This window comes from Vitis vinifera, chromosome 18 (genome assembly GCF_030704535.1).
Source record: "Vitis vinifera cultivar Pinot Noir 40024 chromosome 18, ASM3070453v1".
Lineage (NCBI taxonomy): Eukaryota > Viridiplantae > Streptophyta > Magnoliopsida > Vitales > Vitaceae > Vitis > Vitis vinifera.
In genome coordinates this window covers 8,467,109-8,483,414 of record NC_081822.1, presented here as the reverse complement: position 1 = coordinate 8,483,414, position 16,306 = coordinate 8,467,109, and the positions used below count along the sequence as shown (strand labels likewise).

The window sequence follows — 16,306 nt, the reverse complement described above, 5'->3', positions numbered from 1 at the left end:
AACATATATAATAATTAAAAATAAAACTTTTGATTTAAAAATTATTTTTAAAATATATTTAAAAATAGAATAATAAAGTAAAATTTATTCTTAAAAACTATTTTTGCTGAAATTTTCAACTAAAATTTCTGCTATAAAATCCCGTGGGTCCCAAAAATGAAAATTTCGTGGAAATATCCGGATATTTCTGGAGACTAAAATCACTGGTGCAGACCTACCAAAATGCACTGCAATGTGCAACATATGTATCCATTTTGGATGGACCAAAAGGAATCTTACTAGATAGCCCGCCATTTTGGAGAACACAATCATGGTCGTTGTATGTCCAATCAAACTCAAAAAACCTGAGCACGGATGATGCAATGAACTACTGTTTATCCATTTCAATTTTCATGTGATTTGGCTTTCCCTCCCAGATATAATCTCTATGGGCGAGGAGCGTCCCCACCACCCACAAAAAATTATATGCATGTCTCTTGATGGTCGATATGCTACTTTATCAAAGTCTTATGAAATGTTTGCATTCTATATACTTTTTTTAAGTAATAGATATTATTCATTGTGTGGTATAAGGAGATGGCTGAGAGGACACTTCTCTTTTTCAATTTGAAAATTCAGGCAAGTGCGTGGACTTCAGTGTCCTTGGCTTGCTGCTTTTGATCTAAAAAAGCTTCGCCTCAACAAGTTCCTCCATAGTCAAAAGGAATCACCTCCAGAAATCGAATAAAGAGTGACAAAGCACTTTGGTTTCAAGTCAGGAATAATAAGCAGGAGGCCACAAAGAAACAACTTGTCTTTCTTCTTTCCCCAAACAAAGAGAGAAAAACATGGAAAAGCACATGAAAGCAAATTGATCACAATGAAACAGAGTTTAAATTAAATTTTCAAACCCCTTCATCTGCCTTCCGGGTGCAACGGGAAAAGCTCCAGAGTCTTATCTCCCTCCTCTCTGTAGTATCTGTTATTTTCTTCCACCGTTTCAAACGTCCAGCTCTTACACTTTCTCTTGTTTGGACTATCTTCTTCTCTTCCCACTTCCACCTACAGTTTTTTAGTAAATAATATTAAATTCATTTTTTTTTTTCACCTTTCACATAGATCTCCCACAATAAACCTAGACTAGAAGTAAGTATCTGATTGATGTTGTGAGAAACTGAGAATGGCCATTTAAGAGTTCAGTCAAGCAACCGTCTGTATGGATGATACTCTATAATGGCATTCTTTTTTTTTTTCAGAAAAATATACCAATGCTAGAGGAGAACCCAAGGAACAGAGTTTTGAAAAAATGGCACCTACCCTGGTATCCAAGGTTATTGTAGTTATGGATGTGGGAGTCCTGGGACAGTGGCCGAGACCCAAACTGTTGCGCTTCTGCTTCTGTCTCTCCCGTGCTTTGTGGTTTTGGAACCAATAAAACACATTCTTGCCTTCGATCTTCCCGTACTTTCCAAGCTGTGCAGTGATTTGTTCTATTTGCTGTGCATTGGGAGTGCGCATTCCACTTTTATACAGCATCTCCAAGATCCCAATCTGTTCCTGGGTTGGATTCCACCGCGTCCCACCTGGATGTGTTTCCACCTACATGAAATGTTTGGCATGTCATGATTGGGTGGTGAGAGGTTATCATACTTCTGGTTCATATAGATCTTATTGTATAGTGTTATTACGTAATTAGAGATGCATGAGGGCTGTCGGAATTGCAGTTCAATAATAAGTTAAGGTAAGTTAAGCAGCTGCCCAGAAGCCATGGAGCAGCGGTGCAGTAATTTGCAGTTAAAGTGACAGTTGCAGAAATCAGTGGACAATTAAAATAGAAAATTAGTTGAGAGTTAGAGACACACACCTGAGGTGAATCTCTCTTATCATCAGAGCATCCAAGCTTCCTGGGGCCACTTTCAGGTCTAATGAAGCTCTTGAGATCGAAAGCAGCGACACTGTCACTGTTGGCCAGCTTGGGAGCAAGAGGGCGTAAACGCTTGCAGCCAAGCGTGAGGGAGGGTTCGTGCTCCCAGAATCCACGTGCGAACTGATGCACCTTCATGCTTCCCATGGGGGAGGATTGAATGATAGAGAGTGGTAATTATATAGAAGATGAGAGAGAGAGATAGAAGAAAAAGAAAGTGGGATATGAGGTGGTGCTTAGAAGAACCAAGACCAAATGATGAGGTGAGGTTGACTTAGGATTTCCATACAAAAAAGAAAAGATAGAGAGAGAGAGAGAGAGAGAGAGAATGAGAAATATTGTATGAGCGTGTGGTGTGTGTATATGCGTGTGTTGGCCCGTCAAATCGGTCGTTTTTTTCTTGCTTTCATGATAAGGTGTCCATGCTTTTCGGTGGCCTCTTTGGCTCTCATTCTTAACTTTTTCTCTATAAAGTGAGCAGAGAGGGCGATGGAGGGAAGAGAATGAAAAAAAATTCCTCCAATCCCAAAACTTGAATATGGGAACTCTTTGCTTTTCAAGATACGGATATGGTGACTGGAACTGAAGGCCGTCTTTAAGTGGTAGAGAATGTTGAAAAAAAGAAAAGGAGAAAAAAAAAAAAAAAAAACCCACAAACAAATCTATCTCAATTCCATATCCCCTTCTTTGGGAACTGTAGCTCCAATTTCCCAAATAGTATAAACCCATCAACCCCACTTTTCATCTCATTTTTGTATTCCAAATTCTTCACCCTCCCACTCATCACCTAATATATATATATCTCAATCATCTACGTATTTTACATGGGGGTAAATTTATCTTATTGTCTTTTCACACAATATGATCAAGTCTTGAGTAAAGCTATTGTTACAGTTGTCCTGATGACCGCAATCACAGCTTCTTCTTCACTGATTGGCAATTATCAAGTGAGATATACACCACACATGTGCTGCATTCATAAACTATCTCACAAATTATTGCAAATTTCTGTGGCCTTTTCGATTCTCCTTCTATAGCATCTAACGCATACGAGTGTCTTTCTTGGGGGCCTAATGTGGAGAGTCTTGGGTCGACTGAAATCCTTCAATCCCCGCAAATATGACCCTAAACCCTCGCGTCTTTGTTTGGAAAGGTTTCAAGACAGCATGACTTCTGACCCTTTTGTACAGTATGTAATCTGTATACTTTGACATTTAGCATTACAGGCCAATTCCAGCCACATCTTGTGTCGTGGATCTTTGGAGGTATACGGGGATGTGGGGTTTTGATTGAATAAGAGAAGAGGGATTGTCGGGTGTTCTTCTGAGAGTGACAGGACAATATGACCAAGGAATCAAAAACCACAATTTCTTGATGAACCTACCTGATATCTAGAAGAAGTTAAGAAAAAATTCAACTGGGGCCATTTCAGACCTCAAACATTATTATTCCTCCTTGAATCAGCAATCAAAGGCACTCCATGCGTGAATCTAGCCAAGTATTCTCCAGGCATGATTGTTCTGTAACTAACATCCACCCACCTGCTATGGATCCTCCTCTCCCCCTTCCCACCCGGTAAATATGAATATACTTGTTCGAAAGGATTGGGTTGCCAGTCTGATGTGACCCATAATTTCTCCTTCCTTCCTTCCTTCCTTCCTTCCTTCCTTCCCTAACATAGTACGAATTAAGGCAATTGACACTGACAAATACTCAGCGTGATGTTTGGATGTTGATTTGCTGAACAGCTCATTCTGAACTCTCCATGCAGAAGCTACAGAGAGTGAGCGACATGAGGGACATATATCCATATAATCCATCCAGCTTGATATCACAAGGATACGCGTACACTGTGTTAATTTCTTCTCAACTGTTGATGATAATATGATACAGATTAATTAAAATTTGAAAGCGAAACTACTACAACAGCCAGCCCTTTTTAGAGAATTACCTGTATGGTTATTTTGGTGTAATAATTAACCTGCACGGTGAATTTATATCCCAATTGTGTACTTAGAAAAAGCAAAGTAACTTTGAAATGAAGATGACCTCTTCAATTCTATTGGGCAGATGTCATTCTAAATGGACGTGAATGCCTAGGATAATCATAGAAATGTTGACATTCCAGAGATTATATAGGATGTGAGTCCATGTTTTGGCCTACCTTAAGCAGATTCCATGACACCACCCCCCATCAATCACGACATAATAAAATCTTCTCTTTTTTAAATCAATGACTAGCTGCCTACATAGCCCCTCATAATTCTGTACCTAACATCAGTTTTTTTTTCTGCATAGGGCCAACACAGCTCACCCATCCAACCTATCAGGTAACTCCAAGTAACTCTTTCACTACCAAAAATATCAAGCTTAGATTCACATTAAATGTTGCTAATTGTAATAATAAGTCATTCTGAATAAACAGTAAAAATGAAAATCATTTTCAAGATTTTCATTCTGTTTTCAGTATCAATCAGGCTCCAAGCCTGTGACTCATCATTACCTGGAACAACTAAATATTAATTTTATAAAGGCTCCAAAATATTTTTTTTTAAATCATTAAATTTTAAAATTGATTATCTAGAAAACCCTTATGAAAAGGCTTCCTAAATTTAATCAAATCAATCATGAAAAAAAATCATTTATTTTCATTTATTTTTATTTTTTTATATGCATGAAACAAGATGAATTCTTTTAGACATAATCACACGAATGTGTCAAAAAGAGTCCCAATTAGGGATGATTAAACAAAGGAAAGAAAAGCAAACAAAAGTGGGTGAATGTGATATATCTGGGGTGGTCACGACCACTCTATGGACAGTTAGAAAAATAATTAGAGGATGTTACTGTTCTGATTTAAAACAATAAAATTAGATTAGATATTTAGGACTTTGGAGAGATTACTTGAAAGGAGCACCAAAATACGTCAAACCTATTTGAACAGGTGGAGAGACATTAAAAGTAATAGAAAATACAAAGTCAATATTAGGCAGCGGGATGGATCCAAAAATGTGATTTGTGAGATATTAGGAAGGATTTACGGTGGGATTAGCAAAGCAGACCGCCAAGAATGGGATGGGACCCGCCACGATTAAACAAAAGGCGCAGGGATTCAGGCAGTGAATCCAGAATGGAAATGGTGGTTATGAGGGGAGATGTCACAGTGGGGTGAAAAAGAGATTGAACAAGGGCTAATAAGAAAACGCCAGAGCAGCGTTGGGAGAGGAGAAAGTTCCAAGTGCCTGAAAAATGGTGAGGATTGAGGAGGGTGATAATTGATATGATATGAAAGGAGGAGGGGAATATAGAGTGGGTCAAAGAAAAAGTAGAGGGAGGCAACCATTCATGATAGGAATGGAGGAGCCCACACAGTGGAAGAAGCGGTGGGAATCCATCATTAGGGAAGACAATGCCATCATTTGCACGTGTCTATGGACCACACTTAACACTACTAACTGTAGCTTTTCAATTATAATCCCTCCCCCCCCCCCCTCCCCTTCCCCTTCTCCAACTTCCACGCGCCTTTCCACCTCCATTTCTCATCCACTTTCCAATCTGCTTCTACCTACAGGACAAATGCGTTACATTTATGCTTCCAATCTCTGATATCTTGTCAATTTTGACTCTCTCTCTCTCTCTTTTTCTTTTTCTTTTTCCTTTTTTCGTTTTTCTTTCAGCTAAAAACAGTGATGAATATGGCTGTTTTTGTTTTTTCCGTTTGAAAAACTAGAAACTGGGAGGTATGTTTTAAAGAACAAATTTGCATTAATGTTTATAATTTTGTTATGATTTAAAAAAACAACCGTTGCATGCACATTAAATATCATATTTAAGTTTGAAAGGTATAATAAATGAAGGCACAGCTCCCCATGCCTAATTATCCTCATTCTTGTTGACACTTGACATGCATAACAATAAAAACATGCATGGGACACTGGGCACCCAAATAAGTTAAAAGGATGAGCTCGACAAAATATACGCAGCAGCTCCTGCCAAAATGCTAATGAGTGGTGTGAGAATTATTCTTTGACCTTAGTCTACATGTGAGATTCCCTCTTACACCCAATGAAACTGAGGTTCCTCTGGTTTTATACTCATAGGTCTAACAACGCTATGAAGCAGCTAATTATGGAGGCTTGTAGTGGAAAGAAACATTTAAATCGGAAAAACAGAGTATGGTTTTTGGACTTAATTGGTAGAGAGAGAGGAGGGGGGTCCTCGTCCTAACGTGTCGGTTGGAGAAAAGGCTTGACACGTGGCATCGAATGACATCAGACAAGAAATTATAATAATACGCATGTGTAGAGAGAGAGATGAAGAAGGAAGATTGGAAGGGTCATCTTCACCTACTTTTGCTAATGCCTTTATATTTCTATACTCTAGGTATGCTCGGGGTTGGGGATGGAAGCCTTTTTAGCTTGGAAATTGATAGAAAAGTAATTGTGATGGTAAGGGGTTGATATATGCCAAATAAAGTGAATTGCTGGCAGGCATCATTGTTTTGATTGAATTTTATTCCCAACTACATTTAGATGTGGCATCTTTATGTACACTTACTTCATCACTTTATGTAGTACAGTCTAATTCTCTTTGCTTTTTCATTTTTCCCGAGAAAGGGAGAGAAAGTTAGAAAGGATGAATGAAGGGCATGATCGCATGGCTAGAAAATGGTCATGTCATGTAAGGGAAAGTGGGTGCAAATGTGAGAGGAAAGGGATTTGTTGGGAGTGAATGGATGACAGTCCAAGCACAATTAAGTTGAATTGATGGCACTGAAAGATCCTCCCCCGATACAAACTTTTCTTTTTCTTTTCTTTTCTCCCCTTTCCTAAGTTTTTTAACCCCTTTGGGGTGTTTGCACAAACTCAAAGAGTTAAATCTTGACTCTTCTCAAAGTCTAAGCGTCTTTTTAGTCTTCTTCCTTCCACAGACTTCAGCTAACATACTCCTTTCCAGCAGCGCGTGCCAGCCACTCCCCAACCACAACGAACCAAGTGCCAAATTTGTCAGCTACATCTTTTAGTGCATTGGGTTTGTCAGCGCACTCAGTCTCCCGCCCATATCGACAGTCGACACAAGAAAAAAGAGTATGAAATGTGAATACATGCTGATCCACCGTCGGCCAAATACAACTACATGCTTACGTCTGCTAATCACCTTCCGTCCGTCTTCACCTACCAATTTAGTGCCTTCATCAACCCATTTCCACTCTCAGGTAAATCAGGAATACATCGGAGGTTCGAAAATATCTTTATTTTCCACTCATAATCTCCTCTCTCCCTCTTCCTTTTCCTTTGTGCGGATCTTTTTCAACGTCTCTATTATCGGAGCCGAAATTCTCAATTCAAAAATCACAGCTCTCACCGACTAAAAGCATAATTTAAACTTGATTTCTTAATTAAGACCTCCTCACCACCAAGCCTACTTCAAATCTTTGAAATTCCAACTTTTTTTTAGAGTTATAAAATAAACAGTTGTTTTTCTTTAAATCATGGTTACTAATGTCAATTTTCTTCTTTTTTTTTCTTTAACTAAAAGCTCAAAAACACAAACAATGAGAAAAAAAGGTGTGAGATGGACATGACTGTGATAACGACTTAAAAAATCAATTTAAAATATTAAAATTATTTTTTTGATGCAACTCAATTCAACTAACTATTTTTGAAATAGTTAACAAACAATTAGTTTGAAGAAAATAAAATTGAATTTAATTAAAACATAATACAAACTCCATATTTTTAACTAAGCAAAAATGTTTTGAAAAGGGTTATACAACTCATTAAGCTTTTAAGCATTACTTCAGATGTTTAATACTTTTAATGATGTTCAAATAGTCAGAGATTTCAACCTCTACTAATATATTTATTTTTATATTTTAAATAAATTTATTTTATATCATAATGTGAGTCTTGGTATTTATATCTTATAAATATTATAATAAAAATGATTTTGATTTTTATTGTGAATATTGAGAAAATCTAAACTTTTAGTTACAAAATAACGACTAAAAGCATAAAAGAAATAAAGAGAGACGGTAAATTCCACTACAAAGTGGGTTTCATTTCTTTTTATTAAGTACCCACGTGTGATTTATTGTGAAGTGTCAATTACATGTATTAGCATGTATCTCTTATAAATTTTTTAGTGTCCATGATTTAATTTTAGTTTGGGCAATCATTATGCAAACTCGACCCCGTCTCACCTGATTGGGGTTGAGTCTAGTCTCAACCACTTTAAGTTAGACCTAGCCGATGGCACTACGCCGAAACATGGGAAGCTTAGCTCGACTTAGCCTGCCTAGTAAAGTGGGCTTAAATCAGAGCACATCGAATTAACATGGGTATCATCATGGGAAGGGGAGGATTCAAATTTTCTAAACAAGTGGCACTTGCTTACAAGCCCCATCATATTGGTGGTTAGGTTGAGAATTTGAAATCATGGTGACTGCTTTATTACCCCCGCACTTCCCATTGATGATACCTAACTACCTATTATTGGAACAACTTCTCCAGTGGCCCTCACACATAAATGGACCATAAAGGCACTCATCTTTGGTGGTAAACTAGAACCTACCACAAACACCACTGGTTATGGCACTGGATCTTCTCCTCCAATGATTAAGATAGCGATTAATAGCAAAGAACCAAGTAGTGATAAGAAATTTCTCTATGGAATCAACTCCATATCTCATCGACGAGTGCTAATAAATTATTGGTGATTAGGAGATAATTTCTTATCCTAAAAGGCATCAAATTGATTACTTTTAAAATTAATTTTTTAAAATTTTAAACTATCCTTTTTTTAATGATATTTTAAATCACTCATTTGCTTTTAAATAATTTGTGACATTATTATTTTTTTATCAAATTGTTAAGACATTTTGTGTTATTTTTAATTGCCGTTAATTTTGTTTATTTTCATTATGATATAAGATCCTTTTAGACAATAACTTATTTTTAATTGAAGATTTGAGGTTACTAATTATTCAATTGGAGAGACATGGGTAAGTTTAAAAGGTTTAGATAAAGGGAAATTAGTTTTTTAAATGGTATTTGGATTGAAAGTTTTACTTTTGAACTTAAACAATTTATTGAAATTAATTGGAGTGTTCAAATGTTAGCCAAAACACTCAAGCACTCAAACTAATGCTCAATTGGCAGTTAAGTCCACCTAAGCACTTGTTTGGAGAGTTGTCAAATTTTGGTAGTTAATTTTTTGGAAAATCAAGATTTTATTTTTCAAGAAAATATTTTTGATCATCTAAATCTCTAAAACTATATATATCCTACCTAAACTCATTTTAGGGTTTGATGCTCTCTTTGAGAAAAACTTTAACTTGTCATGTAGTTCATAAAAGCTTTCAACAATTCGTTTAACAAACTCATTTGCACTTAAGGTATTACGTCGTGGATGTGGATTGTAATGTAAGCGTTTAAGAGTAAGTTGTAACATGCATCTACCAAGTAAAACTATATATTTTCAAACATTGTTATGGGGTTTTCCACATAAAATCCATTATGTTCATTGTGATTTATTGATTATGTTTATTATTCTCTCAAAGGTTTAACTAAAATCCAAATATTCAACTTTTATATTAAAATATCTAAAATTCACCTATTCACCCTCTTTGGGTGTTACCATACGGGACAATTAATTTTTCAAAAATGTTTTTTAATCTTTTCATCAGTAGCAATGTTTTAAACGGCTAAAGATAATTTTAAGGTATTTTGCAGTATTTTTCTAAAAGAGGAAAATGTAAGCCTCCAGGCCCTCATGTGTAAGCCTCAACTTAAACAAATAAATAATAAAAAATTATTAATTTTTTTTTTTTAAAAAAAAAAAAAGAGAAAAAACTCATAAAATCACATTAAAATTAAATGGCAAAAAAGACAAAATATATTGCTTGTATCATTTTTACTTTTAAAATAGAAATTTCATATACTTCAAAGATTAAGATGATTTTGTACAAAGGGATTTCCACGGAGGACTTATTGTATCTTCCCTCTTTAAGAAACTAAATTACTTATATTTATATGGAAAAGTGGGTTTTGACTCATTAATTTAGAATATATATATATATATATAAACTTATCATATTTATCTTCATATATTTAAAAATATTTTAAAATAAATACACTTTTTTATAACTCAAATAATTATTTCATAAAATGACCCTTTTACATGTTAATAATACTAATTAATAATATTTTAATTGTGAGAACTGATTTGAAATTAATAAAATAAAAAATTTAAAAATAAAAAATATAATTAAAACTAAAAAAAACTTAAAAGCTAAAAATATAAAAGTGAAATATTAACTTTTACTTAATTAAAACACTTTGATAGAAAATATAAATATCGGGGAAAAAGTTGAAAATATAATGAGAGTAAAAAATTTATTTTTAGATTTTTAAGTTTTTTTGTTTTTAATTATATTTAATTTTTATGTATTTTAGTTTTAATTATATTTTTTTATTTTTAAAGTTTCCTATTTTATTATTGATGTCAACTAACAAAATTTTTATTTAATTTTATTAAATAAAATGGGAAGACGGGATTTACATAATATACTATATAAAATCATTATCAATTAGGGGATTAGAAAATTTTCATTTATTACTTAAGAATCCTAGAGAATTTTTCCACAATAATCTGTATCTCATATTATATAATAAAATTTTTATTATATATTTATTTGTAAAACACTTTTAATAAATTAGAATAATAAATTAATTTTGGATAATTTTATTCAATATTATCAAATAAAAGGGTATTTTAGGAAATAATTATTTGAATTATGAAAATATACATGTATTTTAAAATATTTTTAAATTAATAAAGATAAAATTCATTTATAAAAGTTAAGGTTCTTTATTATTATTATTATTATATTTTTTAAAATTAGGAAATTAAAACCCTCCTTTCCATGTTTTTACTATGAAGAGAGCCTTGACCTTGGCCTTTTGGCTTTTGGCATTTGTAAACTTCTTTGTTTGGATTTTAGACTTTTCTAGGAAGTTTTCTGGATTGGATTTTTTCTTTTTTAGATTTTTTTGTAGGATGTTAGAGCATGTGGCAGCCTTGTATATGCCTTGGAACGATGATTCTAGATTATTCTCACATCTATAACAACCTTTTTATGCTTTATGTAGAGTTTTTTAGGTGTGGAGTTTTCCATAGGTTGTTTGAAGGGAGTTTATTATTATTATATTATTATATTTATTTATTTTCATTAATTTAATATTGGTTTATAATAATATTTTATTTTAAAATTTTGATTTTTTAAAAATTTAATTAAATAACAACTATATAGGACTTTATAGGCCTTGTACAACTCGTACAAATCCATTATACATTTACTATCAATTAATATTTATGCATATATGTAAACAATGTTTCCAGTGTTATAAACAATAAATAAAAAAATAAAGAAAAATATGTAAATATATTCATATCATGCAAACTTATACAAATCTTGCATACCTAATACAAATGTCTTGTATATGTATAAAAATATAAAAAATAAAAATTATATTTGATATTTATGCAGTTGTAAATAATATTTTCAATGGTTTGATATTGAGAAAAAGTTTAAAACATGTAAATAGATATGTGTGAATGGTAAAATACGTTTTTGTCCAAAATTTTTGGGCTTTACATCTACCCTTTTATGTTATTTGTCCCCAAGGTAAAGCCCAACATATGTGGTTCTCTTCTTGTCGGGTCGGTGTGGGGTCATGTGTCCAAGCCCAACTCACATGGCCCCAAAGGCTCAATGATTTGGTGGTTTAAGATGACCCAGCCCACGCTTGAAGGCCCAAAGTTTTGCTCTGTTTGGGTGTCCTTCACGCCTCAGGGCTTCACCTTTAGTTAAAGGGTACATTTTAAAATAGAAAATGGCTTAATAAGTGGCAATCTAATGCATGATCCTTTTGACCTTTTTAGGGATGCGGCTCGCGAAGGATGGATGCAGAGTCAACCCAAGTTCAAGCCCTTTTGCCCAAGCCCAATCTTTAAGTCCATTTTTTCAAATTTAAATTTAAATTAATTTAAGTTGGAATTAGTAAATATATATTTGGTTGGATATAATTAATTGGATTAGTAACTATTAATTGGATTTTTTTTTTTTTAAATAACGTTAATCTTAAACTATGTCTAAATACTAATAAGATTACTCCATTATGATTTTCTTTTAGAATGAATGAACACCTCTGATAAGTTGATGATCAATTTCAATGTCCAAACGTGTTATATAAAGATTTATTACGTGAGTTTCTCCATCATTTTTTTTTTAAAAATATTAACAGAAAATCTATTTGATATTTAAGCATAATTTAGAATATATTGAAATTGTTGTAATGAAAATAATTTAAAGGTTAAATTGAGACACAAGCGAAGACATGAAAATACATTTTATAATTTAGTTTAAATATTTATTTCACTAAATTTTTTTACTAACCAATCAAAATTAACAATTGTATTTTTTTTTTCACTTAATTCTAAATAATATTTAATAGTATTAAATATTAAGTTGTTTGATTTTATAATATCTTATTTTTATTAAGTATTAAAAAGTCAAGAAAAATCAATATATTACTTTTTTCATTTAGAAAAAATCAAATATTTTGACTTTTTCTATTCAACAAAAATTTTATAATAAATCATGAAAAAGCAAAAAAAAAAACAATTAAAAGTATGAAAACAAGATACAAGTTTGAATAATAAACTTGACCGACATTCTTGCTTTTGGAGGAAGGTGATGAATTCACATGCATGATGGACCAACCTTTCATTTCGATGCAAATAAAAAGTGAACAAGAAAATCAGATGAATGAAAGTGGTTCAGACAATTGGGTTTGTCTAATCCCAATTAACGTTGTTTAGATCTTAATCATGTTTCGTAGTTGTTGGATTATGTTGGAAAATGGACAAGCCCCGGCAAGAAGATTTGGTTATTATTAAAAACAGTAGGTTCTTGCAGCGATGAGTTCCAAGGTGTCTGTTGGTGGTGTAGCAGTCTACACAGAAGCTTCTCTAGTATTGGGCAAGACATGTTCAAGCTGTAGCATTAATATATTCAAGCTGTAATATAATGATCTGTGCTGCGAGGACATTTATATTTTATATCAAAGTTTATCCATAAGGGTTTGCATCCGATCCCCTGAAGGCTAATATAATCAGAAGAAATATATATATATGTATATATATCTTTTTGAGTGCGGAAGTGGTGGACCATATATGTATGGTGGCATATATTTTAAACAGGTCTTATACAAGGGCAACAACCTGGTTGTGGTGACTGACAACCTGGTACAGTGCCCTCTAGAAAATAGAGGATTCTGCTGATTGATCTCAAATCTGGGTGGAGTGTTCTCATAGAGTATGAGCCTTTTTCCTCTTCTAGCTCTAAGCCCATTATTCGTTTTTACCTCATTTGTGCAGAAGACTTTATTTTGTTCAATGATGGACATCTCTCTTTATTTAATTTTATTTGACTATGGCTGATCACATTTTTCAACCAAACTGTACTTGGACAGATCATCTAGTGGAGCCATACTTCAAACAGTTTTATTTAAGTTTGTCCAAGTTGTAGTCTTTGTTCAACGGGTGATGTTTAATTAGTCAGAGTAAGATTTGTTGGACCAACCGCAGTATTAATGGAAACAATTATGGCATAGACTTGAACAGAGGAAATTTTTAATATTATAAATGTAGACTGTTCTTCAAATGATATCTCTCAAAAGAAAAATAACAAGCTTCGTCAATAAAATCAAGAGCGTTTAGTGAGGGCGCTCGGTCTAGAAAGTAGTTCAAGTTAATTATTGATCGACAGCACCAGCCCGACGCGATCAAACTGATAAATGGTGGTAGCTTAAGAAGTGATTATACATCCACATGATTGGACATTAAGATGTAAAAAGACGAAAGAGAAAGGGAGGCAGAGTTTGATTGGAGTACAGTTAGGCAGCCGCAGGTTTATTCTGGCAATAAAGAAAGGTGGAAAGAGAAGCATATCCCAAGAGAAGAAAAGTGTGGCTTGACAAGTTTCATTTTGTCCCTGTACAGACCGCAGGCCAACTTATATTACACCCAATACAACAATATTTAGCAACCAACGTAATGCATTTTATACCCAGGAAAAGGAATAATTAAAAATTAAAAACAAATAAATAAAGAGAAGGCAAAAAAAAAAAAAAACCCCACTCACCGCCCACCACCCATCATCATCCATCACCCACCCATAAAACAACCTTTCGCAAGCCTCCACCATCCCATGACGGTGACAGGCTCCCTGATGGAGGACCACTCACTACTCTCTCTCTTTCGGTGTCTTGTGCTTGTTCCTGCTGTCCACAGGCACGTCATTAAGTAACGGTTCTGGTAACCAACTCTTCCTTATCTCCTTATCTAGTGTTGTTTGGCAAACTGAGGGGTTCCCTGGTGGTCTGTTACTGTTTCTCTATCCCTTCATTCAATTCAACAGCCACCTTCCCCCCCTTCCTTCATTTTCTTTCCCTCCTCCCTTCCTTCCTTCTTCATACTTGTCTCCGACTTAATAAAAATCATTCCAACAAACAAACATAAGTAAACAATAATTAACATAAAAAAAACCAAGTCCATCATCAAATAACTAACTATAGCCGTTAAACACCCCTTTGTTGGGTTGGGTTGTTACATCTGACAAAGTGATGAAAACCAAAGAGTAAGCAGCTTTGCCCGTTTGACATAATCCTTTGGATTATAGTTCCAGTTTCGGATTACCCAGCAACAATTCCTTTGTTTTTCTCTTCTTCCATGGTTGCAGAAGAAAGAGATGGGTAATAGAGGGGAACACAAGATCATAAGTTCATGATCTGTGGGTTTGAGATAGCTGTCAATCATCATCTGAACTTTCTGGGCTAGGGTACTCGTTCAAGTCGGGTTTGTCGGAGACTCTGCTAGAATTGGGTTCTGATGCGTGGAGGGCGGTCTCCATGGCGTCAACCCTAGCTCCGACTTCGGTGGCTTTCTTTCGTATGGATGCGGCGGATAAGTCCTGAACCTCATCTTCTTCCGCTATATACTCCGGGAAGTTGAGGCGAGCAGAGCGGCCCCGGAGACAGAAGACGGCGGTGTCATAGGCACGGGCAGCGGCTTTCGGTGTGGAGTATGAACCAAGCCATATCCTGGACCTCTTGTTGGGTTCTCTAATCTCAGCCACCCACTTACCCCACTTCCTCATCCTTATACCTCTGTAAGGCTTCTCTTGTTGCTGCCTCTGCTTCCGCTTCTCTGTGGTCGCACAACACTTGCCTTCCATCATCACAACCGACCTTTGTTCTGTGCCCCAAACAGCCCCAAAGCTAAAAACCAAAACCAGAAAAAGATTCTATCTCAGAAAACACTTGGGAGAGAAGGTGGATTAATATTTATAGTAGTAAATAGAGAATATAGAAATGCAGAGGCAGCACGCATTAGTTTCCTACTTGGCTGCTATTCTGTCGAGTGGGGAGGCCGCCACGTTGATCTTCCTTAAAGATAAATCCAACACTGGCCGACATAATCCATCGTCCCCTATCTCATCCCCCTTCTCTCTTTGTTTGTGAGTCTGAAAGGGTATTTGGAGTTTTCTCATCCACGTAGCGGCTTGTGGGGCATGTGATGCGAGCTGGGGTTGGCCGACGTGGATGGTTCCGCTTCTACTACGCAAACACCAAGCCCTCACAATACTAAGCCCCGTTTTGTTTTGTTTGTCCTCAAAGATGATGAGTCCATCAGTTTGGCCCCTGCCCAAGACCGCCTCATCAAAATCTAGAGTGTGCGGTCAGGGTCAAGTTGGACTTAAGCTATGTTATATATATATAGATAGAGAGAGAGAGAGGCAGGTCGGTGGTGGATGGATGGGTTTCTCTCAGTGACTTTCCGTACACGCAATAACCACCCCCAGAAGCTGATCACCTTCGCCCCTTTTTTTTTCCCTGGTTACTTCATTTTTTTAATTCAGCCACGACTGGGCTGGCAAGGTGCCCTCCGCTGCTTTGGGTGCATAATCATATTATATGGGTATCAAGAAATTAAACAATAAAGAACAAAATAAAACATAAGATGAAACATACACAACAAATTAAAGTTTGGACCCAAAAGTAAAAATGATAACCGTGCGAGATTTGGCAATACCAGTTAAGCAATTGTAAAAACTATTCCCTGCATATCTTTTTATGCATATCAATAAAATACACACTTCCCTTTAGTTTCATAATGGGAATATGCCACAAATAAAAGGGGGCCAAAAAAAAAAAGAAGAAGGAATTTAATTAAAATATGATAAAATTATTGAGCTTATTTATATCTATAAAAAATGGAAAAAAGAAAAAAGAAAAAAAGATGAGCTCACCTTGTCTTATTCGATGGTCACTACAAAAA

At 34.9% G+C, this 16,306-nt stretch overlaps 2 protein-coding genes across 2 annotated transcripts; both read right to left on the bottom strand.

Moving 5' to 3' along the window:
• Window positions 1-693: 693 nt before the first annotated feature.
• LOC100250666 (WUSCHEL-related homeobox 4-like) lies at window positions 694-2,224 on the bottom strand. Its single transcript, XM_002284891.4, has 3 exons — window positions 1,844-2,224; window positions 1,297-1,578; window positions 694-1,041 (listed from the first exon to the last, which is right to left on the bottom strand). The coding sequence occupies exons 1-3, from the start codon at window positions 2,048-2,050 to the stop codon at window positions 895-897; spliced, it is 636 nt and encodes a 211-aa protein (XP_002284927.1). The 5' UTR covers window positions 2,051-2,224; the 3' UTR covers window positions 694-894.
• Window positions 2,225-14,485: 12,261 nt separating this feature from the next.
• On the bottom strand, window positions 14,486-16,002 carry LOC100245542 (ethylene-responsive transcription factor ERF011). Its single transcript, XM_019226746.2, has 2 exons — window positions 15,370-16,002; window positions 14,486-15,246 (listed from the first exon to the last, which is right to left on the bottom strand). Exons 1-2 carry the CDS (start codon window positions 15,516-15,518, stop codon window positions 14,778-14,780), a joined length of 618 nt encoding a protein of 205 aa, XP_019082291.1. The 5' UTR covers window positions 15,519-16,002; the 3' UTR covers window positions 14,486-14,777.
• Window positions 16,003-16,306: the final 304 nt, after the last annotated feature.